The 27,995-nt window shown below is 39.6% G+C and overlaps 1 protein-coding gene and 1 long non-coding RNA gene across 6 annotated transcripts in view; one reads left to right on the top strand and one right to left on the bottom strand.

Moving 5' to 3' along the window:
* The window catches only part of LOC133645214 (uncharacterized), a 60,581-nt gene extending 37,400 nt beyond the window's left edge, over window positions 1-23,181 (top strand). Inside the window, exon 3 of the long non-coding RNA XR_009824927.1 lies at window positions 23,083-23,181. This is a non-coding gene — a long non-coding RNA (uncharacterized LOC133645214). The remainder of the gene's footprint in view (window positions 1-23,082) is intronic.
* Window positions 7,645-27,995, bottom strand: part of pcdh19 (protocadherin 19) — a 181,466-nt gene continuing 161,115 nt past the window's right edge. For 3 of the 5 annotated variants that reach the window (XM_062040088.1, XM_062040089.1, XM_062040092.1), the window contains exon 5: window positions 7,646-9,937. In XM_062040088.1, coding sequence (XP_061896072.1) covers window positions 9,372-9,937 — 566 coding nt within the window. In that variant the 3' untranslated portion in view covers window positions 7,646-9,371. Of the gene's footprint in view, window positions 9,938-27,995 lie in introns of all 5 variants that reach the window. The other 2 variants (XM_062040090.1, XM_062040091.1) reach the window with 1 other exon arrangement.

The raw sequence follows: 27,995 nt of genomic DNA, 5'->3' as shown, positions 1-27,995 counted from the left end.
AGACTATATATATATATATATATATATATATATATATATATATATATATATATATATATATATATATATATATATATATATATATATATATATATATATATATATATATATATATACGTTGTGAAAAGAGTTATTCATACAAAATTGTTTGTCAATGTTTATTTACATACCTTGATTTTTTTCTAAACGGTGTCTGTAACAGGGCAGTAAAACGGATGATCAAACAAAACAGAAGTCATCGTCCTGGACCCAGTAGCTGTGGAAGCTAGCTCTTCAGTCAGTTAAACAGACTCAATAACTCCATATTTTGACCCTCATTTAGCGTATTTTCCAAAGACAAGTCCTGTTAGACAAACTTAATCTTTGCTACTGCGTGGTCTGTGTGTGCCGTCTCACAAACCCTGAAGGTGACCTGCTGTGAGGAGCAGAAATAGACGCACACGAGCACTTGCTCACCTCTCTTGTCTGAACTCTACCCCAAAGGTCCGTTGGCTAAATAATGGGAAATGGCAATAGAGAGTGCGGCGAATATTAATGCAGTCGGCGCCACGTCCGACCGTTAATTTGCATTTTAATACTGTATCATAATAAAGACAACAGACATGCACACATCTCACGACATGGACGTCATGTGGCAGATTGTAAATTAATGTTGCTCAGTTTAAATATAGAAATGTCATTTTAAAGTACCAGCAGAGTGGAAAAACAAGTTGCCTCTATATTAAAGCTATTATCATGTATAACTGATTCATGACGCCAAAAGCTTTCCAAAGTTTGCGAGTAAATAGATATGATCAAAATAGTATCAATCTCAATGAGATTCCCAAGCTATTTCGAGAGTTAATGAGGAGGCTAGTCACGTGATCGTGTGACGTAGAGGAGTAACCACAGATCCTTTCCCCATCAACAACAATGCTAATCAAGCAGACTTTGTGAGAGCCAGCAACGATTACTTTGTGCAAAATTATGTTCCAGGACCTTATATTTTTTAGCCTGAAGACAAAGAGGATGAGTAATGGTAACACTTTAGTATGGGGAACATATTCACCATTAATTAGTTGCTTATTAACATGCGAATTAGTAACATATTGGCTCTTAATTAGTCATTACTAAGTATTTATTAATGCCTTATTCTGCATGGCCTTATTATACAACCAGTATAGCATTAACTAAGAGTCTTCCCTCAATAACCTCAGAATTATTGCTTATTAGTAACCCTAACCCTTATATGTTCCCCTAGTGTCCAAATAAAGCTAAATTAAGTCTTTGTTACTTTAGTATGTTCCCCATACTAACGTGTTACCTGAATAATAAGTTTTAGAAGCCGAGCGCTAAACGGATGTAGCTTTATTGTAACATTGTAGGATTGTAGGCGCTAAACATACAAACTAACCCAGTGGTTCTTAACCTTGTTGGAGGTACCGAACCCCACTAGTTTCATATGCGCATTCACCGAACCCTTCTTTAGTGAAAAATATATATATATATTATTTTTTTTTCAAATTCAAGACAAAGTTGTATGTTTTTGGTAACACTTTAGTATGGGGAACATATTCTAAGTAACAAAGACTTCATTTAGAGTTATTTGGACACTAGGGGAACATATTCTAAGTAACAAAGACTTAATTTAGAGTTATTTGGACACTAGGGGAACATATTCTAAGTAACAAAGACTTAATTTAGGGTTAGAGGGTTAGGGCCAGGGTTAGAGGGTTAGGGTTATAATAAGGCCATGCCGAATAAGGCATTAATAAGTACTTAATAATGACTAGTTAAGAGCCAAAATGTTACTAATTTGCATGTTAATAAGCAACTAATTAATGGTGAATATGTTCCCCATACTGAAGTGTTACCATGTTTTTTTTTACTGGTGCACAAAATGAACCGCGCATGAACATCACCTTGTTCAAAGAACAAAACCAACACAGTGCATAAACTCACAACAAATTACACACCTGCAAATCAGTCAGCTGTTGCCGTATCCGTAATACGCCGATAGGGAGACATTTGTATTTACACGATGAGTCGGGTGTGTTTTGACCTCCGCCGAACCCCTGAGGCCGACTCACCGAACCCCTAGGGTTCGATCGAACCCAGGTTAAGAACCACTGAACTAACCATAATAAACCCTAATAAAACAAACTTACTGTAATAGTTCCACTCTCGCTGGGATGCCGACCAACGGGAGGCTCACATAATCCCATTTAGATGAAGATTCAATCGCAATTCTCACCAAGGGTTTTAAAAAAAAAAAGCCTCTTTTTGTGTCTTTTTCACCATCTCTTGTATCTAAAAGTGGACCAGCCTGTCAGACCATGGCCACATTTGTCTACCACCAGTTGAGAGATGCATGAATTATAATCTAGAATTTACGTTTAGCAAGTTTGAGACGAAGCAGAAGCAGCCGTCAACCTCAGTGTGTCAACAATAGCAGCGTAAGCGAGCATTAGCATTAGCTCACTGCTATCAATCAGTGGCGGGCAGTGTGTTTCCCACCTAGGCCTTCAGTGATGTCCAACTTCAATGATTACCTCCCAAAATACCATAAACCATTGCTGGAGAAATACTATACAGAAACACATTTACGCACTACTTGTATTGAATCCCCTCAACAGTGTACAAAACCCACATCAGCAATTAAGATATCTTATGTGGTACTGTCAAAATCAAAATTGTAAGAAAACATTAAACATGAAAAAATTAAGAAATAAAATATTTGAACTCACAATTTGTAGCACCCACTCGACGCCGTATAAGCCAGTGGTACCGCTCGTAGTCGGTTGATTCGAGTGGGAGTGGCAGGCATTTCCCCATTTCATCGCCGTTACAGCTGAGCTGGCTTCCGGGGTTATATCGTCTCACAAGACGTAGTTTCTCTTTAAATATCCTTCTTGAAAATGGCCTTGCAAATATATGTCTGCCACCTAATCAACGTTTTGTTCTCCTTCTTTGTGGGTTAAAAAAGTGAGTATTGAGGATTTCTCTGCTAGCCCGGTATGGCTACGGTGCAACACTTCCTGCTTCAGTAAATTGCCACTTGTGATTGGATACTCACTTTGGAATGACAAGTGAGTATCCAATCACAGTCTCGTTAATGTCTGCTTCATGGTCATGGAATGAAATACAAACGGATCTGAGCCTATCTGAACTCATCCCTTTGGGGGAATTTCAGGCCAATTTAAAAGATCGAGAAGCTTTTTTTATAGGGCATTGTACTTTTATAGGCCTACTGAAAGCCACTACTACCGACTACGCAGTCTGATAATTTATAAATCAATGATGAAATCTTAACATTGCAACACATGCCAATACGGCCGGGTTAACTTATAAAGTGCAATTTTAAATTTCCCGCAAAACTTCCGGTTGAAAACGTCTATGTATGATGACGTTTGCGTGTGACGTCAATCGTTGAAAAGGAAGTATTCGGACACTTTGTATCCAATGCAAAAAGCTTGGTTTTCATCGCAAAATTCCACAGTATTCTGGACATCTGTGTTGGTGAATCTTTTGCAATTTGTTTAATGAACAATGAAGACTGCAAAGAAGAAAGCTGTAGGTGGGATCGGTGTATTAGCGGATGGCTGCAGCAACACAACCAGGAGGACTTTGACTTGGATAGCAGACGCGCTATCTGACGCTAGCCGCCGACCGCATTGATGATCGGGTGAAGTCCTTCGTCGCTTCGCCGATCGCTGTAACGCAGGTGAGCACGGGTGTTGATGAGCAGATGAGGGCTGGCTGGCGTAGGTGGATAGCTAAGGTTTTTAGCATAGCTCTGTGAGGTCCCGTTGCTAAGTTAGCTTCAATGGCGTCGTTAGCAACAGCATTGTTAAGCTTCGCCAAGCTGGAAATTAACCGTGTAGTTACATGTCCATGGTTTAATAGTATTGTGGATTTTCTGTCCATCCTTCCAGTCAGGGGTTTATTTCTTTTGTTTCTATCTGCAGTTAAGCCCGATGCTATCACGTTAGCTCTGTAGCTAAAGTGCTTCGCCGATGTATTGTCGTGGAGATAAAAGTCACTGTGAATGTCCATTTCGCGTTCTCGACTCTCATTTTCAAGAGGATATAGTATCCGAGGTGGTTTAAAATACAAATCCGCGATCCACAATAGAAAAAGGAGAGAGTGTGGAATCCAATGAGCCAGCTTGTACCTAAGTTACGGTCAGAGCGAAAAAAGATGCGTCCTTCACTCTCACGTTCCTCATCCACAAATCTTTCAACCTGGCTCAAATTAAAGGGTTAATCGTCGCTTTCTCGGTCTGAATCGCTCTCGCTGCTGGTGTAAACAATGGGGAAATGTGAGGAGCCTTTCAACCTGCGACGTCACGCTACTTCCTTTCAGCAATAATATGGCAATATCGCGAAATGATCAAGTATGACACATAGAATGGATCTGCTATGCCATTTTAAATAAAAAAAATCATTTCAGTAGGCCTTTAAATTGGTTTTATTGAAACATGTTATTGTTCACCTATTACATGAATGTTGTAAGTAAGATTGTACTTTTAAGTACAGTGTGTGACTGCTACTGTTTTTATTGACGTTCGATGTATTTATCAAACCTGTTTTTGCTGCCCTCTTTGCCAGGTCACTCGTGCAAAAGAGATTTGCATCCCAATGACTTTTGTCTTGGTGAAATAAAGGAGAATGAAAAAATGAATTACACGCGCCGTGTTCCCCAATATAACTTATTGAGCATGTCCGAAACAAACAAAGCCATTACTTTCGCCCTATATTAAAGTTAAAGTTAAAGTACCACTGATAGTCACACACACACACTAGGTGTGGTGAAATTGTCCTCTGCATTTGACCCATCCCCTATGTTCACCCCCTGGGAGGTGAGGGGAGCAGTGAGCAGCAGCGGTGGCCGCGCTCGGGAATAATTTTGGTAATTTAACCCCCAATTCCAACCCTTGATGCTGAGTGCCAAGCAGGGAGGCAATGGGTCCCATTTTTATAGTCTTTGGTATGACTCGGCCGGGGTTTGAACTCACGACCTTCCAGTCTCAGGGCGGACACTCTAACCACAGAGAACATAATGTCATGGCTGTCTTGAAATTCCGATACTTTCTACAACTCTTATTTTTTTGTGATAGGGTGATTGGAGCACATAATTGTTGGTCACAAAAAACATTCATGAAATTTGGTTCTTTTATGAATTTATTATGGGTCTACTGAAAATGTGAGCTAATCTGCTGGGTCAAAAGTATACATACAGCAATGTTAATATTTGGTTACATGTCCCTTGGCAAGTTTCACTGCAATAAAGCGCTTTTGGTAGCCATCCACAAGCTTCTGCTTGATTTTTTGACCACTCCTCTTGACAAAATTGGTGCAGTTCAGCTAAATGTGTTGGTTTTCTGACATGGACTTGTTTCTTCAGCATTGTCCACACATTTAAGTCAGGACTTTGGGAAGGCCGTTCTAAAACCTTAATTCTCGCCTGATTTAGCCATTCCTTTACCACTTTTGACGTGTGTTTGGGGTCATTGTCCTGTTGGAACACCCAACTGCGCCCAAGACCCAACCTCCGGGCTGACGATTTTAAGTTGTCCTGAAGAATTTGGAGGTAATCCTCCTTTTTCATTGTCCCATTTACTCTCTGAAACGCACCAATTCCATTGGCAGCAAAACTAACCCACAGCATAATACTACCACCACCATGCTTGACGGTAGGCTTGGTGTTCCTGGGATTAAAGGCCTCACCTTTTCTCCTATTGTGGCCAAACAGCAAAATTGTTGTTTCATGGACAAAGATAAGACCTTCTGGAGGAAAGTTCTGTGGTCAGATGAAACAAAAATCGAGCTGCGAATGAATGGTTTTTTTTAGACCAACAAGTATGTGCTCCGATCACTCTATCACAAAAAAATAAGAGTTGTGGAAATTATTGGAAACTCAAGACAGCCATGACATTATGTTCTTTACAAGTGTATGCAAACGTTTGATCGCGACTGTATATACTTGCAGTGTGTATATAAAACATATTACATATTGTTATGAAGGTGTCTGTTACTACATTATATATATATATATATATATATACTTGCAGTGTGTATATTGTACATATTACATATTGTTATGAATGTGTCTGTTACTACATTATATATATATATATACTTGCAGTGTGTATATTGTACATATTACATATTGTTATGAAGGTGTCTGTTACTACATTATATATATACTTGCAGTGTGTATATTGTACATATTACATATTGTTATGAAGGTGTCTGTTACTACATTATACATATATACTTGCAGTGTGTATATTGTACATATTACATATTGTTATGAAGGTATCTGTTACTACATTATATATATACTTGCAGTGTGTATATAAAACATATTACATATTGTTATGAAGGTGTCTGTTACTACATTATATATATACTTGCAGTGTGTATATTGTACATATTACATATTGTTATGAAGGTGTCTGTTACTACATTATATATATATACTTGCAGTGTGTATATTGTACATATTACATATTGTTATGAAGGTGTCTGTTACTACATTATATATATACTTGCAGTGTGTATATTGTACATATTACATATTGTTATGAATGTGTCTGTTACTACATTATATATATAAACTTGCAGTGTGTATATTGTACATATTACATATTGTTATGAAGGTGTCTGTTACTACATTATATATATATACTTGCAGTGTGTATATTGTACATATTACATATTGTTATGAAGGTGTCTGTTACTACATTATATATATATACTTGCAGTGTGTATATTGTACATATTACATATTGTTATGAAGGTGTCTGTTACTACATTATTTATATATACTTGCAGTGTGTATATAAAACATATTACATATTGTTATGAAGGTGTCTGTTACTACATTGTATATATATACTTGCAGTGTGTATATTGTACATATTACATATTGTTATGAAGGTGTCTGTTACTACATTATATATATATATATATACTTGCAGTGTGTATATAAAACATATTACATATTGTTATGAAGGTGTCTGTTACTACATTATATAAAAATACTTGCAGTGTGTATATTGTACATATTACATATTGTTATGAAGGTGTCTGTTACTACATTATATATATATATACTTGCAGTGTGTATATTGTACATATTAAATATTGTTATGAAGGTGTCTGTTACTACATTATATATATATACTTGCAGTGTGTATAAAAAATGTTGACGGAGGGTTTTGAAGTTTTTTTAGAGGCTTTGAAGGCTACAGCAGTGACTCCTAGGCGCCTCATCTTCCAAGCGTTTTTTTTTTTTAAATCATCTTTAAAATCCTAAAAAAAAAAAAAAGACGTGGGTCTTCTCATCTCTCACAATGATTGTGAACGATAGGCAACATTCCAAAAAAAAAAAAAAGAAGTGCAGTCCCCCTTTAAGTACTGGTTAAATTGGCCTTGGGTGAGCTCTCAGGTTTATCTGGCAATGTGTTGCTTCTCGCAAAGTTTGGGTTCATGAAGCGTTCCAGTAACGACGCCACAGAATTCGACTCTCCGGCTCCTCCCACCAGCAGCTTCCTTGATGTAAAGCGCAGCGTTGCCGAGGGAAAATGCCCACTCAGTGGCTTGAAGCGCAGACATTGTCTCCTAATGAGCACACTGGACTTTTTCTTCCTTTGGACTTGGTGTGTGTGTGTGTGTGTGTGTGTGTGCAGAAAAGACCAGAAACCAAGCAGAGCACATTTAATAGTTTAATTATAAGCTGCTGTATACATTCAGTGATTATTCCGATGTTCATTTTGCCAGAAGCCAAGGGTGAGACCAGCAAAACATTCAGCTACAAGATCTATTTTTTTTTGTTTGTTTGTTTGTTTGTTTGTTTTTTTGTATGTGTGCAGTCTGTTTACTTCCAGTCACATGTTCCACGTTGTACATCATTTACCGCAAAGCAACATAAACACACATGTGCTGCAGGCCTCGTTCCAGAATGACACCGTTTTTTCCTCGCCTGCTGCGCCGCTTTTGAAAGGGGTGGGCGGGCAGTCGTGTTTATATCACTATGATCAAAACTGTATATATCAAACTCAACACAGATGGAACCGCATGGCACAAAAAAAAAAAAAAAAAAAAAAAAAAAAGAAGGTGGAAGGTTTAGAAATTAAAAGTTTTTCCTAAACTTGTCTGGGGCTAAGTAAGGCGCCTGGTGGAACCCCATATTCAAGATGTGCGATCTTTTATTCATTTTTTGGTTTCTTTTGCCATCTCACTCTAAGCTCATTGAACTGACACATTAATTGGTGCGGAAATATAATTTTTTTTTTTTTTTTTTTTTTTTTTTACATTTTTTTTTTTTTTACATTTTCTAGTAGCCCACACAGAAACTTGATGGCACAAGAACTGACCAATGAGAAACTCTTTACAACAAGTCAACAGTTTCCAGGGGGGGGAAGTAACACAGTAAACTAAAAAAAAAAACCCAAAAACAGTTCATTTTCAAAACAAAAGAGGTTCAATATAAAAGCAAAGAACAAAAAAGCAAGTTAATTTCAAGTATAACTTACTCATAGAATAACTACACATCATTAAATATTCTCATTATACATTTTTTAAATTATTTATAAAATATATTTTGGCATTTTTTTCAATTTTGTGTTTGTGTAACAAACGCTACCGTAGCTTCAGTCGAACACCAATGTTTATGTTTATTATCTTTTCAATTTGTTAAAAGCAAACATTTAAAGGGATTGTCACGTTACAACAGGTTAATAAAAATGATAAAGAGTTCCACAGAGCAAGACGAGAGTGACGATCCCCTTCTAAACCTAGCCCCGTAGTCCAAAAGTAGGTACGAGACCGGAGGCTACAATCAAGACGTGGCGCGGTCCGGCCAGGTCCGTCCGTTTTTCGGATCTCGGAGAGCTTTTCCCTGATCCGCGTCTTTTTTTTTTCCTCACGTCGACAGAGCTCACTATACAAAAAAGGAACGCCGATTTTGGCAGCGGGGGACTGCAAAAACCAAAGAAGGCCAATATTTAACGGTGATAGAAAAGTCGTGGGGAGGGGGGAAAAAGGCATATCTGTACGCGGGCGTGGTCCACGCCTTGTCCTGCTTTGGCGTCAGGGCCGGCGAGCTCCGAGAGCCAACGTCCGTGCAGTCGACGCTAACCTTGCCTGTCCGGTTGGCGGGAAAACGGGGAGAAATCAAAGGCGGAAACGGGGTTCGGGGGAAGTACGGCGACTACGACAAAGCCACATCCACTACCTTGGCATGAGCACACAACCAGCTGCAGCACACTCCTGGACGTTGCAGACTGCCAATGTCTGGTCTGGTCTCACGCTCCTCACGGCTATTGCAGGATATATATATTTATTTATAGGTGAGTTTGCGTGGAAGGGGGTGGCGGAAGCGGGCTAGAGCACGATGTCCTTCAAGCGCTTGCTGCCGGGGGACTCCTTGTCGCGGCAGTCGTGGAGAAGCGTGTTGATCTCCCGCACGGACGGCTCACTGTCCTTCCCCTCCGGCTGCCGGAGCAGGCTGTGGTTGGCGATGCGCTCGGCGTCGCGGCATTTCAGCGTGTTGTAGGCGGACGAGGGCTTGGCCGCCGGGCTCTTCAGGTGCACGGGGGAGGTGACGGGGCTGGCCGCCTCCCGCCCGTTCCCGGCCTCGCGCACCGCCCCGCCGTTGGCCTTGGGGCTGCACACCTGCGGCTCCTGAGTCCGCTTCCCCTTGGCGTCGCCCCGCTCCGCGTCCTCGTGGCCGTCCTTGCCGAAGGTGGCAAAAGTCCTTTTCGCCGTGCCGTCCTCGTAGTGGGGGGCGTCCACCGTGGTGGCCTCGATGGACAGGGCGATGACGTTGCGGGCGTGCTCGGGCGACTTGACGCGCGCCGGGATGGGGACGCGCGGCATCCAGCAGCGGTCCGAGTGTCCGAGGATGCGGCACTCGTCTTGGCAGTGGAAGCCCTCGGTGGGATCGCCGCCTGGAAAACACAAAACATAACTTTGTTGGATGTGTCGAGATAACTTTCAGTCAAGGAGAAAACGAGACAGGATCGTTATTTGGGGGGACGGCGTGGCGTGAGTAGGGTTGGGTATCGTTTGAATTCGAACGATTCCGATTCCGATTCTTTGTTCCGATTCCTGGCGATTCTCGGTTCCGATTCTTTTAAGAGGCAGGGTAAAAAAAAAGTTTAGGATATTTTAAATGAGCTAGCTAACCTACAGTCTTTCTGAATGAAATAGTCTGACATTCTCCATCAAATTTTAATTCTATTAACTTTTTATGAACTTTACTATAAATTCCTCACAGGGCTGTTTTCAACTAGAATATAAATATAAAATCTATGAACTTGAATATAAATATTATAAATTATGAATACATTTTCCCAGGGGTACACTTTCCTCAAGGGAGCTTTATTTTTGAAAACCTCATGAAAACACATTTACACATAAGTGTAGGATGCTGCAGGAAACCTCATGAAAACACATTTACACACACAAGTGTATGATGCTGCAGGAAACATCATGAAAACACATTTACACATAAGTGTATGATGCTGCAGGAAACATCATGAAAACACATTTACACATAAGTGTATGATACTGCAGGAAACCTCATGAAAACACATTTACACATAAGTGTATGATGCTGCAGGAAACCTCATGAAAACACATTTACACATAAGTGTATGATGCTGCAGGAAACCTCATGAAAACACCTTTACACATAAGTGTATGATGCTGCAGGAAACCTCATGAAAACACATTTACACACACAAGTGTATGATGCTGCAGGAAACCTCATGAAAACACATTTACACATAAGTGTATGATGCTGCAGGAAACCTCATGAAAACACATTTACACACACAAGTGTATGATGCTGCAGGTACTTAAAAATGTTACCGTGCTCCCACTGATGGGCTAACCTGGTGCAGAAAAGCAAATAAACAATAAGAAACAACTTGCAAAACCCAGTCCAGATTAGCAGCAGGTACAGTATAAAATCAGAGACCGTTTTTGTTTAGGAAAATGACCATATCCGCCTTCTCAGGCAGGATGCGTGAGCGTTCTGGACAGATAGTGTCTCCTGCTGTGGAAAATACACGTTCGCTGGATGTGGAAGAAGTTTGAACGCATAAATAGGAGAAAGCGAGATATGACAGCAAAGGATAAGTCTTTTGTTGGTTCCACCACCATGCAGCAGGGTCGTCAGACATAAGTATCGGTGGAACGTCCTGGTACATCTGCAGCTCTCTCTCCACTCGTTTCTTGATGGACATGGAGCTCTGTTATTTCGCGGTTATTTCATTTTTTTTTGTAAAGTAAAGCCACACTTTCGACCGCCGACGCCCGCTATCCATCCTCGAGCTTGACTGACTCGCTCGGCTATGCTAACACTTCCGGCGGTGGGCGCTTCTTCGTTGGTGTTCAGCGGCTTCTTCTTCCGGTTCGGCTGACATATTTTTTTCCGGTCGGCGGACTGGTATCGAAAATAGGAATCGAAATTTAAACTTTTGAAAGTTAGTCCCGGTTCCAATCGATACTCGATACTCGATACCCAACCCTAGGCGTGAGAGGGTTCCTGGTTCGATCCCCACCTTCTACCAACCTCGTCACATCCGTTGTGTCCTTAAGCAAGACACTGCACCCTTGCTCCTGATGGGTCGTGGTTAGCTCCCGCCATCAGTGTGTTTTTAATTGATTGATTGAAACTTTTATTAGTAGAATGCACAGTACAGTACATACTCCGTACAATTGACCACTAAATGGTAACACCCAAATAAGTTTTTCAACTTGTTTAAGTCGGGGTCCACTTAAATCAGGGCTGTCCAAACTTTTACCACTGAGGGCCGCACACGGGAAAATTAAAAAGGCCAATTTGATATTTTTCATTTTCAAAAATATATGGATTTTTTGTATTTATTTATTTTTACCTTTAGGGCTCCCGGGGACCATAAAGGGTCTCAATTATTAAAATGTTAAAATGTGTTAAAAAAAAGTTAAATTATTATTTTTTTAATGTATTTAACGCTTACAGTAAATCTCTACAGTATATCAACTTCAGGTTGATATTAAGTTAAAAAAATAAAGCCTTTCCTGTCAAAGACAACTTTGTTTTGTATGATAAAACTGAAATATGCAGTATTTCCCCCACTGCCAAAAACATTCAGAAAGCAATGTTTGATGTGAAGTAATTAGAGCTTTAAAAAGATCAATAATGCAGGACACCATTGATTTTAATTTATTATTATTTTTGAGTAACCACAATGAAAAGATAAATAAAATCCCATTAAATATATTTGGGATCCAAAAGGTGCCCCACTCATAAAGTGATACATTTTTATTAGTTGTTTTTACTTTCAACACTTAAGTTACGAGATCAACTTCAGATATATCTGTCGATTTTACGTTTGAACTATTATTTTGTTTGTTTTATGCTCTTTTGTCAAAGAAAACATTGATATTTGTATATGGCAACCACACAATATATGCAATATTTTCCACATAAATCATTTTAAAGTTAAATATTTTAAATAATTGAGCCCTGAATAGGTCAATAATTCATTATAACATTGATTTGTATTTTTTTTTTTTTTTTTTTTTAGCAATGGCGGAAAAAAAAATAGATAAAGATAGACAAAAGAAAAAAAACAGCCTGCATGGCAGCTTTGTGTCAACATTGCAACTTTTTCTAGTTAGATTTCACCTCATTTCACATTTTTTTATGTTTTTTTTTATTTTTGCAGTAGCATTTCCAGAATGTGTGGCGGGCCGGTAAACAATTAGCTGCGGGCCACAAATGGCCCCCGGGCCGCACTTTGGACACCCTTGACATAAATTAATTCATGATACAAATATATACTATCAGCATAATACAGTCATCACACAAGATAATCATCAGAGTATATACATTGAATTATTTACATTATTTACAATGCGGGGTGTGGGATGTGATGAAAATTTTAGCAATAGTGTGCTCAAGATTTTTGAACATGTTCCAAAAAAAATGACCTCACACACTCCCTCACAATATATCTTACTATTCTTCGCAAATATGCATATTTATTACTTCTAAATAAAAAAAAAAGAAAATGTTGAACTTGTTGAACCTTTTCCAGATTTGGAAGACTCCACTCCAGAAAATGACATCATACTTTGCAAATGCAGTATTTTTGCCGTATATCCAGACTATAATTCCTATGCAAATGAGCATGCTCACAACTCTTATCAGTTCCTTGTAATTAGTTGTTGTTGTTGTTCTCAGTGGCAGGGGGAGATGAAGCGAGGCGATCAGATATCACACAAAGAGGCAGCAGACAGGTTCCGGTGTCGTCGCTCGGGTTCCTCCCGCTCTTGTGAGTCCGTCATCTGGCACCGACTCATTAATACGTAATGACGCTGTACGCTGGGGTGAATATGAGCTCGCGTCGGCAGTCTGCCTTATCTTCAAGGGGGAAGCATTTCCAAACATTGTTGGAATACTTGACAGGGTGGATTAAAACGTGTTGAGTTGATGGAAAGCTGCTTTTGAAGATGATTGATTTCAATAAGTGATGGATGGAATAGACTGCAAAGACAAGATACTTAACGTTCGAACTGGAAAACTTTATTTTTTGCAAATATTAGCTCATTTGGAATTTGATGCCTGTAACGTGTTTCAAAAAAGCTGGCACAAGTGGCAAAAAAGACTGAGAAAGTTGAGGAATGCTCATCAAACACTTATTTGGAACACATCCCACAGGTTAACAGGCTAATTGGGAACAGGTGGGTGCCATGATTGGGTATAAAATCAGCTTCCATGAAATGCTCAGTCATTCACAAACAAGGATGGGGCGAGGGTCACCACTTTGTGAGCAATTGCGTGAGCAAATTGTCCAACAGTTTAGGAACAACATTTCTCAACCAGCTATTGCAAGGTTCAGAAAATCTGGAGAAATCACTGCACGTAACATTGAATGCCCGTAACCTTGGATCTCTCAGGCGGTACTGCATCAAAAACTAACATCTGTGTGTAAAGGATATCACCACATGGGCTCAGGAACACTTCGGAAAACCACTGTCAGTAGCTACAGTTTGTCGCTACATCTGAAAGTGCAAGTTAAAACTCTACTGTGCAAAGCGAAAGCCATTTATCAACAACACCCAGAAACGCCACCGGCTTCGCTGGGCCCGAGCTCATCTAAGATGGACTGATGCAAAGTGGAAAAGTGTTCTGTGGTCTGACGAGTCCACATTTCAAATTGTTTTTGGAAACTGTGGACGTCGTGTCCTCCGGACCAAAGAGGAAAAGAACCATCCGGATTGTTATAGGCGCTAAGTTCGAAAGCCAGCATCTGTGATGGTATGGGGGTGTATTAGTGCTCAAGACATGGGTAACGTACACATCTGTGAAGGCTCCATTAATGCTGAAAGGTACATACAGGTTTTGGAGCAACATATGTTGCTTGGATGACGCCCCTGCTTATTTCAGCAAGACAATGCCAAGCCACATGTTACAACAGCGTGGCCACGTAGTAAAAGAGTGCGGGTACTAGACTGGCCTGCCTGTAGTCCAGACCTGTCTCCCATTGAAAATGTGTGGTGCAATATGAAGCCTAAAATAGCACAACGGAGACCCCGGACTGTTGAACAACTTAAGCTGTACATCAAGCAAGAATGGCAAATAATTCCACCTGAAATCCTTCAAAAATTGGTCTTCTCAGTTCCCAAATCTTTACAGAGTGTTGTTAAAAGGAAAGGCCATGTAACACAGTGGTAAAAATGCCCCTGTGCCAACTTTTTTGCAACGTGTTGCTGACATTAAATTCTAAGTTAATGATTATTTGCAAATCAAAATTACATTTCTCAGTTCAAACATTAAATATCTTGTCTTTGCAGTTTATTCAATTGAATATAAGTTGAAAAATATTTGCAAATCATTGTATTCAGTTTTTATTTACGAATTACACAACGTGCCAACTTCACTGGTTTTGGGTTTTGTACATTTGCTAATTATTTTATTTGCATGTAGTAGATGACCGACCATTATGAAACACCAACACCGTATCAGTGCAGTGTCTATACAGCTAGTGAGTGTGCCGTACACTCATATACCCTGTAAACGCAAATGATATTTCACCTTCCTAATCAGCATGGATACTGGAGCATGTCATTTCACAGGAAAACAATTAAATGTTTTTTCCGCAGTTTGAAAAGACATTTGCATCGACTCTGATTGGAGCTGCACTGGCGGCAATCAAGCAGACTCGGGGTATGCAGCTGGGGGGTTTTGTACCGCCAAGTGGGATCCAATCAGAAGGCCTCCCAAAAAATGTAATCACAATAAAATGCCATTTATTGGAGCTACAATAGCAGGTTGATTTCGGGAAAACCCCCGCGATAAAGCTGGGTCTTTGATTTAACCCGACCCTGTTTGTGGTGGTCAGGTCTTAGTCCGTGGGTAAGGTGAGCCTGAAAAGTACTACATAGGACCAGTTTGACAGGGGATGGGGGTAAAGTAGCGCTAAACTGCCAATAGGAACTGATACCAGTGCTGTGAGGTGTCACCTCATGGACTAGGTTCCTAATCATGTGACTCAAAGAGGAACCCGCGGGCCTGAACCGACAACAAATGGAGACATGTCGAGGAAAGGATGGAAGCTTGAGGCAAATGTCCGACTTTTTTACTTTTTGTCAAGTTTGGGGGGTGGGTAGGATCTAGGGTTGTACGGTATACCGATATTAGTATAGTACCGCGATACTAATTAATCATTTTCGGTACTATACCGCCTCTGAAAAGTGTAAACAAACGCCATTGGTGGATCTACACCTAAAGTCCACTGTAATGATACCAAGTACAGGAGTGTATCTAGTCAATACTACTATAATTACATCAATATTTTTTGACATCACATCTTCTTTCGTTTTTAAAAAAAAAATTATATAATGTTTATAAAGTCAGGAAATATGTCCCTGGACACATGAGGACTTTGAATATGACCAATGTATGATCCTGTAACTACTTGGTATCGGATTGATGCCCAAATTTGTGGTGTCATCCAAAACTAATGTAAAGTATCAAACAACAGAAGAATAAGTGATTATTACATTTTAACAGAAGTGTAGATAGAACATGTTAAAAGAGAAAGTAAGCAGATATTAACAGTAAGTGAACAAGTAGATTAATAATTCATTTTCTACCACTTGTCCTTAATAATGTTGACCAAATAACAGGATGATAAATGACACAATATGTTACTGCATATGTCAGCAGCTAAATTAGGAGCCTTTGTTTGTTTACTTACTACTAAAAGACAAGTTGTCTTGTATGTTCACTATTTTATTTAAGGACAAACTTGCAATAAGAAACATATGTTTAATGTACCCTAAGATTTTTTATTAAAATAAAGGTCCCCTTTATTTAGAAAAGTACTGAAAAGTAGGGATGTCCGATAATGGCTTTTTGCCGATATCTGATATTCCGATATTGTCCAACTCTTTAATTACCGATATCGATATCAATCGATATCAACCGATACCGATATCAACCGATACCAATATATACAGTCGTGGAATTAACACATTATTATGTCTAATTTGGACAACCAGGTATGGTGAAGATAAGGTCCTTTTTTTTAAAATTAATAAAATAAAATAAGATAAATAAATTAAAAAAAACATTTTTGAATAAAAAAGAAAGTAAAACAATATAAAAACAGTTACATACAAACTAGTAATTAATGAAAGAGTAAAATTAACTGTTAAAGGTTAGTACTATTAGTGGACCAGCAGCACGCACAATCATGTGTGCTTACGGACTGTATCCCTTGCAGACTGTATTGATATATATTGATATATAATGTAGGAACCAGAATATTAATAACAGAAAGAAACAACCTTTTTGTGTGAATGAGTGTAAATGGGGGAGGGAGGTTTTTTGGGTTGGTGCACTAATTGTAAGTGTATCTTGTGTTTTTTATGTTGATTTAATAAAAAAGAAAAAAAAACAGATACCGATAATAAAAAAAACGATACCGATAATTTCCGATATTACATTTTAAAGCATTTATCGGACATCTCTACTGAAAAGTATCAAAATAATTTTGGTACCGGTACCAAAATATTGGTATCGGGACAACACTAGTAGGATCAATGGCGAACAACATGCGGACGCAGCTGCGCCAGATCTACAAAAGTACTGGAGTACAGCTCGCCAAGTTTCTGTTAAAAATTTTTAAAAAATTAATTTTTTAAATCAAATTTATTGTTGTGTATGGCCCCATTTCTAAGTGGATCTCGCGTGAGAGGAAGAGGGATGGGGTTAATCATTTTGCAATGCAGTCTGCTGAAAAATGATGGAAAGCGACAATCTGCATAGCAACTGACGCTGGGGTCAATGTTGGAATTTCCCCAAAACACATTTAAAGATAATGAACACTCTCCTGCTGTCTTGCAGCTAAAGTGGATAGTGCAAACCCGCAATTAGTCACGTTTCGTGTGTCAGGTAAACCGTCACAAACAGCACCACATGATTCCTCATATCTTTTCTATTGGTCAAAATGCGCCATAGCTCAATATTTACAGCCCGTTACAAGCATCCTGGTTCTGTGCAGCTGTCTTTATCTCTTATTTATTTCTTTGAATTAACATGTACATTTTTTTCTACCTAACGCTCCTCATTTGCCCAATTGAAAAATCCATTTTCAGTTAAAATGTCTGTTTTTTTAGGAGAAATTCACAAGATTCGCTCGCTTCTCTCTTGGTAATTAACGTCGTTTCCTGCGAATAATGTAGCCTGCAGCAATTTGCCTCGGCATAAAAGCCTACGGGCACAAAGACAAACACACAAGTTTGTATGCTTCCAGTCAGGCACTCCAGGCAGTCAGTGCGCTTTTTTTTTTCTTGCTTTTTTTTTTTAAACCCTCCCCCATCTCGGCTCCTTTGGGGGCTGCAAGGGAGAGCAAGTGGGGTTGTAAAGAGCATTGTCATGAACGCCATTATCGCTCGCACATCCTGCCCGTGCGTACGGCTTGAAAGAAAGGCAGATGTTTCTCCAAAAGAGCTGAGACAAATCGAGAGAGAACGAATTGGAATCTAAAAAATGACCTCGGACAAAACACAATCTTCTCCGATTCTGCCAGGAAAATGAGCAAACTGAGGCGAACGGCTGTCACGCAGTGGAGGCGCTTCCTGCTGTTCGAACGGTATTCAGAAGAAAAAAAGCGGCCAATCAGCTTCAAGAGTCAGACGACAGACGAGAACAGGATGTCATTCCATGGACTTATCAATGCCTTTCCATCATCAGGGCAAATATGTCTGATTAGCACTCCACATAAGTCAATAACATCAACAAAGCTCACCTTGTGTGCATTCACGCACAGCATAAAAAGTTTGGTGGACAAAATGAGGCAAATAAGGAGTGAAATAAAACACGTCTTTCTGTGGCAGCGTCGGAGAAAGTTGGATTGTGAGTTCAAACCCCGGCCGAGTCATACCAAAGACTACATACACACCTATACATATATACTGTACATACATACATACATACTATATATAGTCCAAGGGTTGGATTTGGGGGTTAAATCACCAAAAATGATTCCCGGGCGCGGCCACCGCTGCTGCTCACTGCTCCCCTCACTTCCCAGGGGGTGATCAAGGGTGATGGGTCAAATGCAGAGAATAATTTCGCCACACCTAGTGTGTGTGTGTGACAATCATTGGCACTTTAACTTTAACATGTAAACCAACTACGGTGAGTTAAGGAACCGCCAAAATTAGAAGGACAAAACGACGTTTAATATCAACAGTGGGATTTCTAAAAATTAGGAAGGGCTTTTTTCCCCTTTTTTCATACATTTTTGAAAAAGCTCTGCGGGTTGCTGACCCCGTGTTGGCGTCATGGTTTGGTACCTTTTCAGTGCAGTCATGGAACAAAATGTAAAAACCGCTTAGATTTTGTGTAAATGAACAATTGTCAAATATATGAAATAATATAAAATTAGGGATGTCCGATAATGGCTTTTTTGCCGATATCCGATATTCCGATATTGTCCAACTCTTTAATTACCGATACCGATATCAACCGATACCGATATCAACCGATATATGCAGTCGTGGAATTAACACATTATTATGCCTAATTTGGACAACCATGTATGGTGAAGATAAGGTACTTTTTAAAAAATAAAATAAACTAAGATAACTAAATTAAAAACATTTTCTTGAATAAAAAAGAAAGTAAAACAATATAAAAACAGTTCCATAGAAACTAGTAATTAATGAAAATGAGTCAAATTAACTGTTAAAGGTTAGTACTATTAGTGGACCAGCAGCACGCACAATCATGTGTGCTTACGGACTGTATCCCTTGCAGACTGTATTGATATATATTGATATATAATGTAGGAACCAGAATATTGATAACAGAAAGAAATGGGGGGAGGGAGGTTTTTTGGGTTGGTGCACTAATTGTAAGTGTATCTTGTGTTTTTTATGTTGATTTAATAAAAATATTAAAACATTTTTTTTAAAAAACCAATACAGATAATAAAAAAACCGATACCGATAATTTCCGATATTACATTTTAACGCATTTATCGGCCGATAATATCGGCAGGCCGATATTATCGGACATCCCTATATAAAATAATTTATTTTTTAACAATGCACACAAGTATCAGTGTCAACAATCGACATTACTACTGTACGTTTCGAAAATAATAAAATGCTCCCCATCTTTGAATGTGGTTCAGCATGTACAATTGGGTTATAAGTCAATTATTTATGCATTTTTATTTATTATATTGTATATTATTATTATGTTAAATGATTAATAATATGTACATAAACGGTCATTTCCAGTTTTTGGATCAGTGCTTGTGAATTATATTCTGTTACGCCCCGGCGAGGAATAAAGAAAACATTTCTCTCCACACTTCCCACCATGACAACAAATGGTATAATCAGTCTGTAAAATTGTAAGTACACCTCTGCATAACTTTGTAAAAAGAAATATTTTTTGGCCGACTCGATCCATCTTATACGGACAAATAATATTAAATAAACTACATAAATCATAATGAATTCAAATTGATCAGCAATATTATCCCAGGCGCACAATATATTAAATACTTTAACCGTCAAAACAAAACTTTGTGCTTTTTTTTGTTAATCAAAATGACGTAGTCAGGGTATTCATTATAGTAAGCAAGATACTGCATGATACCGATTCCACCCACACACACACACACACACACACACACACACACACACACACACACACACACACACACACACACACACACTCACACACACACACACACACACACACACAGTATATATAAACAGTATATACTGTATGTATATATATATATATATATATAACCTTTACATTTATACATACACAGTATGTATGTATGCATATACTGTATGTATATATACACACAGCATGTATGCCTGTATGTGTGTATATATATATACACAGTACAGGCCAAAAGTTTGGACACACCTTCTCCTCATTCAATGTCTTTTCTTTATTTTCATGACTATTTACATTGTAGATTGTCACTGAAGGCATCACAACTATGAATGAACACATATGGAGTTATGTACTTAACAAAAGAAGGTGAAATAACTGGGAAAAAAATTCATATTCTAGTTTCTTCAAAATAGTCACCCGTTGCTCTGATTACTGCTTTGCACACTCTTGGCATTCTCTGGATGAGCTTCAAGCACACCTGTGAAGTGAAAACCATTACAGGTGACTACCTCTTGAAGCTCATCGAGAGAATGCCAAGAGTGTGCGAAAAAGTAATAGGAGCAAAAGGTGGCTATTTTGAAGAAACTAGAATATAAAACATGTTTTCAGGTGTTTCACCTTTTTTTGTTAAGTACATAACTCCACATGTGTTCATTCATAGTTTTGATGCCTTCAGTGACAATCTACAATGTAAATAGTCATGAAAATAAAGAAAATGCATTGAATGAGAAGGTGTGTCCAAACTTTTGGCCTCTACTGTGTGTGTATATATATATGTATGTATGTATGCTAATTTATTTTTATTATCTAGTTACTCTGTGCTGTAAGACAGTGCCAGTTCTATTTCAAACACCTATTCACCACTTCACATTCAAGCTAGCTTAGCAGTTAGCCTGGCTTCTCCTCAAACCTGTGTTTTTTCCTTGTGTATATTCACTCATTCAAAGTGCACACCTCTGAATATTCCGCGTTCCATTTACATGTCACCATTGCACCCTATTCAAGTGCAAATAATTACACAAAGAGCTCCACTGGGATTCTTGTTTTTTTTTCCCTTTTTTCCTATGCCCTGCTTAAGGCCAGTGCTCTTTATTTAAAGCCCAAAAAACTGTATTAAGGCGTCACGGAGGACATATGGAGTACCTCCACAAAGCATATCTCTTGGTAGCTGCAGACATGTTTTTGGTTGGTAGTGGAAAAAGTGTTCTGTGGTCTGACGAGTCCACATTTCAAATTGTTTTTGGAAACTGTGGACGTCGTGTCCTACGGAACAAAGAGGAAAAGAACCATCCGGATTGTTATAGGCGCAAAGTTGAAAAGCCAGCATGTGTGATGGTATGGGGGTGTATTAGTGCCCAAGACATGGGTAACTTACACATCTGTGAAGGCACCATTAATGCTGAAAGGTACATACAGGTTTTGGAGCAACATATGTTGCTTGGATGACGCCCCTGCTTATTTCAGCAAGACAATGCCAAGCCACGTGTTACAACAGCGTGGCCGTGTAGTAAAAGAGTGCGGGTACTAGACTGGCCTGCCTGTAGTCCAGACCTGTCTCCCATTGAAAATGTGTGGTGCGTTATGAAGCCTAAAATACCACAACGGAGACCCCGGACTGTTGAAGCTGTACATCAAGCAAGAATGGGAAATAATTCCACCTGAAAAGCTTCAAAAATGTGTCTCCTCAGTTCCCAAACGCTTACTGAGTGTTGTTAAAAGGAAAGGCCATGTAACACAGTGGTAAAAATGTGTTGCTGCCATGAAATTTTAAGTTAGTGTTTATTTGCAAAACAAAATTACGTTTCTCAAATCAAACATTAAGTATCTTGTCTTTGCAATCTATTCAATTGAATATAAGTTGAAAAGGATTTGCAAAGCATCAAATTCAGTTTTTATTGACGAATTACACAACGTGCCAACTTCCCCGGTTTTGGGTTTTGTACATTTGCTAATTATTTTATTTGCAGGTAGTAGATGACCGACTAATGAAACACCAACACAGTATCAGTGCAGTGTCTATACAGCTAGTGAGTGTGCCGTGCACTCATATACCCTGTAAACGCTAATTATATTTCATTTATATATTTGTAAATAATATATATTTGTATATTATATATATTTATGATATTTCGTTTCTCAGTTCAAACATTAAATATCTTGTCAAATCTCTTGGTAGCTGCAGACGTGTTTTTGGTTTGTCGTTTCCCAACGTTTTCTGCCGTTTCTTCTTGAAGTTTCTCAGCGCGCCGATGAAATCCCATCCCTCCCTCTCAGTCGGATGAAGACGTCTAAAGTTCCTGGCATGGAGATTTGAGGAACCCCTAAACGTGCTCGTCGCTAAATCCGCCGTAGCCGCACGCGCCGCGCACAGCGATTCCCCCACCCGCCTTGCCGTGCAGCCGGAGGGGATGTTTGTGTGTGGGAGAAAACGAGTCCAACATGTTGCGTAACAGTGACGTCATGCACGACACAGGTGGTCATTTTGGAAGGTTCCTTTTAAACAGGAGAGATGGAAGTTTCCTTCTTCTAGCTGCGGTCCCCAGGCGTGGGGGACATGCGAGGATGACACAGTTCAGTCAGTTATCACAGCGTGATGAACCCGAAAAAGAACTCGCGACGGCAACTGCGGCGTGATAAATCACTTTAGCGAGAACAGCTGCCACTTTTGAGCTCTAAAGTACCTTTTTTTTTCTTTGTATTCCTTCTCTCGCACTGACATTTCGTTTTCTTTAGCTGTGGCGTTCGCCCCGATTGTGCTTGTCATATGAAAATTGATGCTAGACGATACGTGGCCGTCGCCTTGGAAGGGAATAATTAAGAGCAATTTAAAGCTTGATATGTTACACGTTTGGCTTTCCATTGACTTGCCACTTTTCTCTTCTTCAGCCTTTCAAATGAAAACCCTATCCAACCGAAGCTGCTTCAACAAATCTAACCCCGGTGTTTGAAAAGGCGACTTTTCACCGACAACGAAGAGAACAAAAGGTGATTGAGATGCTTTTTAAATAGGAAATTTCCATGTAAGCTTTATTGAAGCAGGAGGTGATCGTCTACCACAGTGTTTTTCAACCACTGTGCCGCGCGCGGCACACTAGTGTGCCGTGAGATACAGTCTGGTGTGCCGTGGGAGATTATCTAATTTCACCTATTTGGGTTAAAAATACTTTTTGCAAACCAGTAATTATAGTCTGCAAATGACGTGTTGTTGTTGAGTGTCGGTGCTGTCTCGAGCTCGGCAGAGTAACCGTGTAATACTCTTCCATATCAGTAGGTGGCAGCCGGTAGCTAATTGCTTTGTAGTTGTCGGAAAGTGTGGCAGTGTGCAGGTAAAAAGGTGTCTAATGCTTAAACCAAAAATAAACAAAAGGTGAGTGCCCTTAAGAAAAGGCATCGCAGCTTAGGGAAGGCTATGCAGAACACAACTACAACTGAACTGGCTACACAGTAAACAAAAACAGAATGCTGGACGACAGCAAAGACTTACTGCGGAGCAGAGACGGCGTTCACAAAGTACATCCGAACATGACATGACAATCAACGATGTCCCCACAAAGAAGGATAAAAACAACTGAAATATTCTTGATTGCTAAAACAAAGTAGATGCAGGGAAATATCGCTCAAAGGAAGATATGAAACTGCTACAGGAAAATACCAAAAAAAGAGAAAAAGCCACCGAAATAGGAGCGCAAGACAAGAACTAAAACACTACACACAGGAAAACACCAAAAAAAATCAAAATAAGTCACGGTGTGATGTGACAGGTGGTGACAGTACACCTACTTTGAGACAAGAGCTATATTGATGCATGCTTGGTTATGGTTTAAAGTCATATCCAACAATTGTGACAACGACTTCTTACTGTCAACTGAGTTTCGTTTTTTTAATGATTTCTACAGGTGGTGTGCCTCCGGATTTTTTCAACGCAAAAAATGTGCCATGACTCTAAAAATGTTGAAAAACACTGGTCTACCATACATGTTTCTGACTGCGCTCTACTATTGTACTATATTTGTTTACTCCTATCATTTAGATCAGGGCAGTGTTTTTAAACCACAGTCTGGTGTGCCGTGGGAGATTATATAATTTAACCTAATTGGGTTAAAAATATTTTTTACAAACCAGTTCTTAAAATTCCGCAAATAATGTGCAGCAGTTAAGTGTCGGTACTGTCTAGAGCTCGGCAGAGTAACCGTGTAATAGTGTTCCATATCAGTAGGTGGCAGCCGGTAGCTAGTACATGTCAGGAATACGTGTGTGAGACGATGATGGTTTGTTGTGATCCCAATATACGGATGACAGCGGGAGGCAGGGTGCAGGTAAAAAGGTATCTAATGCTTAAACCAAAAATAAACAAAAGGTGAGTGCCCTTAAGAAAAGGCATTGAAGCTTAGTGAAGGCTATGCAAAACAAAACTACAACTGAACTGGCTACACAGTAAACAAAAACAGAATGCTGGACGACAGCAAAGACTTACTGTGGAGCAGAGACGGCGTCCACAAAGTACATCCGAACATGACATGACAATCAACGATGTCCCCACAAAGAAGGATAAAAACAACTGAAATATTCTTGATTGCTAAAACAAAGTAGATGCGGGGAAATATCGCTCAAAGGAAGACATGAAACTGCTACAGGAAAATACCAAAAAAAGAGAAAAAGCCACCAAAATAGGGAGCGCAAGACAAGAACTAAAACACTACACACAGGAAAACACAAAAAAAATCAAAATAAGTCACGGTGTGATGTGACAGGTGGTGACAGTACACCTACTTTGAGACAAGAGCTATATTGATGCATGCTTGGTTATGGTTTAAAGTCATACCCAACAATTGTGATAACAACTTCTTACTGTCAACTGAGTTTCGTTTTTTTAATGATTTCTACAGGTGGTGTGCCTCCGGATTTTTTCAACGCAAAAAATGTGCCTTGACTCTAAAAAGGTTGAAAAACACTGGTCTACCATACATGTTTCTGACTGCGCTCTACTATTGTACTATATTTGTTTACTCCTATCATTTAGATCAGGGCAGTGTTTTTAAACCACTGTGCCGTGAGATACAGTCTGCAAGCCTATGCAAGTTACGCAACACCAGAGCACACTGCAAAATCTGAAATCTAAGTAAGATTAAATATCTCAAATAAGGGTGATATTTGCTTATTTTCTGTCTGATAAGATAATTCTTCTCACTAAGCAGATTTGATGTTAAGAGTGTTTTACTTATTTTAAGTGTTTTGGTCCTAAATGATCTCAGTAAGATATTACAGCTTGTTGCTGAGATTTGATGACCTATATTGAGTAAAACATGGTTGAAACTAGAATATCAACTGCTGCAAAGCTGTGTCATCAACACTCACAAGTATAAAACTGCTTTTTTAAAGTAATAATTTCTAGAAAAAAATCATAATGCCGAGCGCATATCATTATGTCAAGATAATGGCACTAGCATTTACTTAATTTGAGAATATTTTTCAACATATTGAGCAAAAATGTCTTCCTCTTTTTTTTCTACCAAGAAAAGTGCACTTGTTATTAGTGAGAATATACTTATTTTAAGGTATTTTGGGATTCATTGAGGTTATATTGGGACACTTAGGACCAACACTAGACAAAAGTATTGGGACACTTAGGACTACCACTGGACAAAAGTATTGGGACACTTAGGACTAACACTAGACAACATTATTGGGACAATTAGGACTACCACTGGACAAAAGTATTGGGACACTTACGACTAACACTAGACAAAAGTATTGGGACACTTAGGACTAACAATAGACAAAAGTTTTTGGACACTTAGGACTAGCACCAGCCAAATATGCGGGCCCGACCAACGCTGCTTGCAGCTTTAATTTTACTTGTTTTGGAAAGTCTTGACAAGCCAAATTTTCTTGTTCTATTGGCAGATAATTTTGCTTAGTTCAAATAAAATACCCCTAATTTATTTATTTTTTTGTTTGTTTTTGAACACTGACTTTTTGCAGCGTATACGCCGGGCTTCTTCAGACATGTTGAATTTTGCAGACATTCCTTAAGAATGTCCTTGTCGTGTCTCCTAAAACTTGCTCGATAGCATCCACTTCTCTGCTCTCAAAGTTGCGTCTAATTGTATCTGTGACAGTGAAATGGCTGTTTTCTAATTGCACTCCATATTAATTTTCCATGCTGGCAGCCGCACGGCAAAGATTGATTAAATCTAAATTGTTACTACAGGGCCCTGATGAGGCTGAGCGAAGCATCACGGGGGGAGGACAATGCGGGGAATGTGGAAGTGGCACAGCACAGAGTCTCCGGTCCATGTTGTCAATCCTGACTGCAGCTTCGGCCAGCCGAGGCGCGGACGGGCAGCCTGGTGCACTTCACACCGGGGGGAGTCCGAACCCCGCTGTCATCCCGGCGAGCCAATTCAGTCTGCGGGCCATAAATCAGCCCGGAGGCTCGGCTCCGGCGGGAGCGGCAAGATCGAGTGTGATGGTCTTGTTTTTACAAACAGTAGAGGGGCACCCTTACTGCACCGGGCAAGCCATCACTCTCCGCACAGCACAGTACACTCCTTCTCCCCGCAGCATCTGCTTCATTCATACCACGCTTAACCCCCCTCGCCAAAAACACCACCTCAGATTCATGCCGCCGAAGCCCATCTTTTTACGTTTCTCCGCCTCCCGTCCTCCCCTTTCATCTCATCAGCGCTGCCGTCGGAAGTACACTTCTGTAATTAAATCTACCCCTCATCCAAAATTCCTCTCAGTCCTGTCCAACGCCGTAGAACGCACTTCACGTCGCCCAGTCAGATATTAATTGTGAAAGGAATTGGAATCGCTGGGCGGTCTTGTTAGCTCCTTGAAGCCAGAGGTCCGCGCGCTTCCATTTCTGCGCCTTAGCACCAGTCAATTTATGAAGACCGGATTCCACGTCTAATCCATCAAGCGGCGGTACGTCTGACAGCTTGTCACTTGCCGCACGCATGGCTGTGCCCTCCCTACGGCTATTACAATATGTCACTTCGACTTAATTTCCAGCATATATGCCATTCTATATCTGCACCCACTTGTTTAAAGGGGACATATTACGGAAAAGGGACTTCTTCATTATTTCTCAGGTGTGTCTTTCAAAAAAACATTTTTTTGGTTTACCTTTTAGATTATTGGTAGGTAAACCAATAACATTTAGAATCCCTAAACCAACTACTCTGAACAGGGTTGTTTAGAGAAGCGTTTAAGTATACTGTCATCCTGAACCCTTGGGGTATTTTGACCGATAGGTAACTAAATAGCTGTTTTAAACATACCCTCCCCAGAAACCCGGGTTGATGACCCCAAACTAGCTGCTCGGACAAGGGCTGTTTAGAGGGCATTTTAAATGTTGTGTAATCTTTAATCATTGGGGTATGTTGACTGGTAGATACAGTTACAGACTGTATTAAGACCACATAAAATAGTTTGATGACCCCCAAACTAGCTGCTCGGACAAGGGCTGTTTAGAGGGCATTTTAAATGTTGTGTAATCTTTAATCATTGGGGTATGTTGACTGGTAGATACAGTTACAGACTGTATTAAGACCACATAAAATAGTTTGATGACCCCCAAACTAGCTGCTCGGACCAGGGCTGTTTAGAGGGCATTTTAAATGTTGTGTAATCTTTAATCATTGGGGTATGTTGACTGGTAGATACAGTTACAGACTGTATTAAGACCACATAAAATAGTTTGATGACCCCCAAACTAGCTGCTCGGACCAGGGCTGTTTAGAGGGCATTTTAAATGTTGTGTAATCTTTAATCATTGGGGTATGTTGACTGGT

This window comes from Entelurus aequoreus, linkage group LG28 (genome assembly GCF_033978785.1).
Source record: "Entelurus aequoreus isolate RoL-2023_Sb linkage group LG28, RoL_Eaeq_v1.1, whole genome shotgun sequence".
Lineage (NCBI taxonomy): Eukaryota > Metazoa > Chordata > Actinopteri > Syngnathiformes > Syngnathidae > Entelurus > Entelurus aequoreus.
Note: the sequence above shows the minus strand (reverse complement) of the source record. Positions and strands in the feature narration are given on the sequence as shown.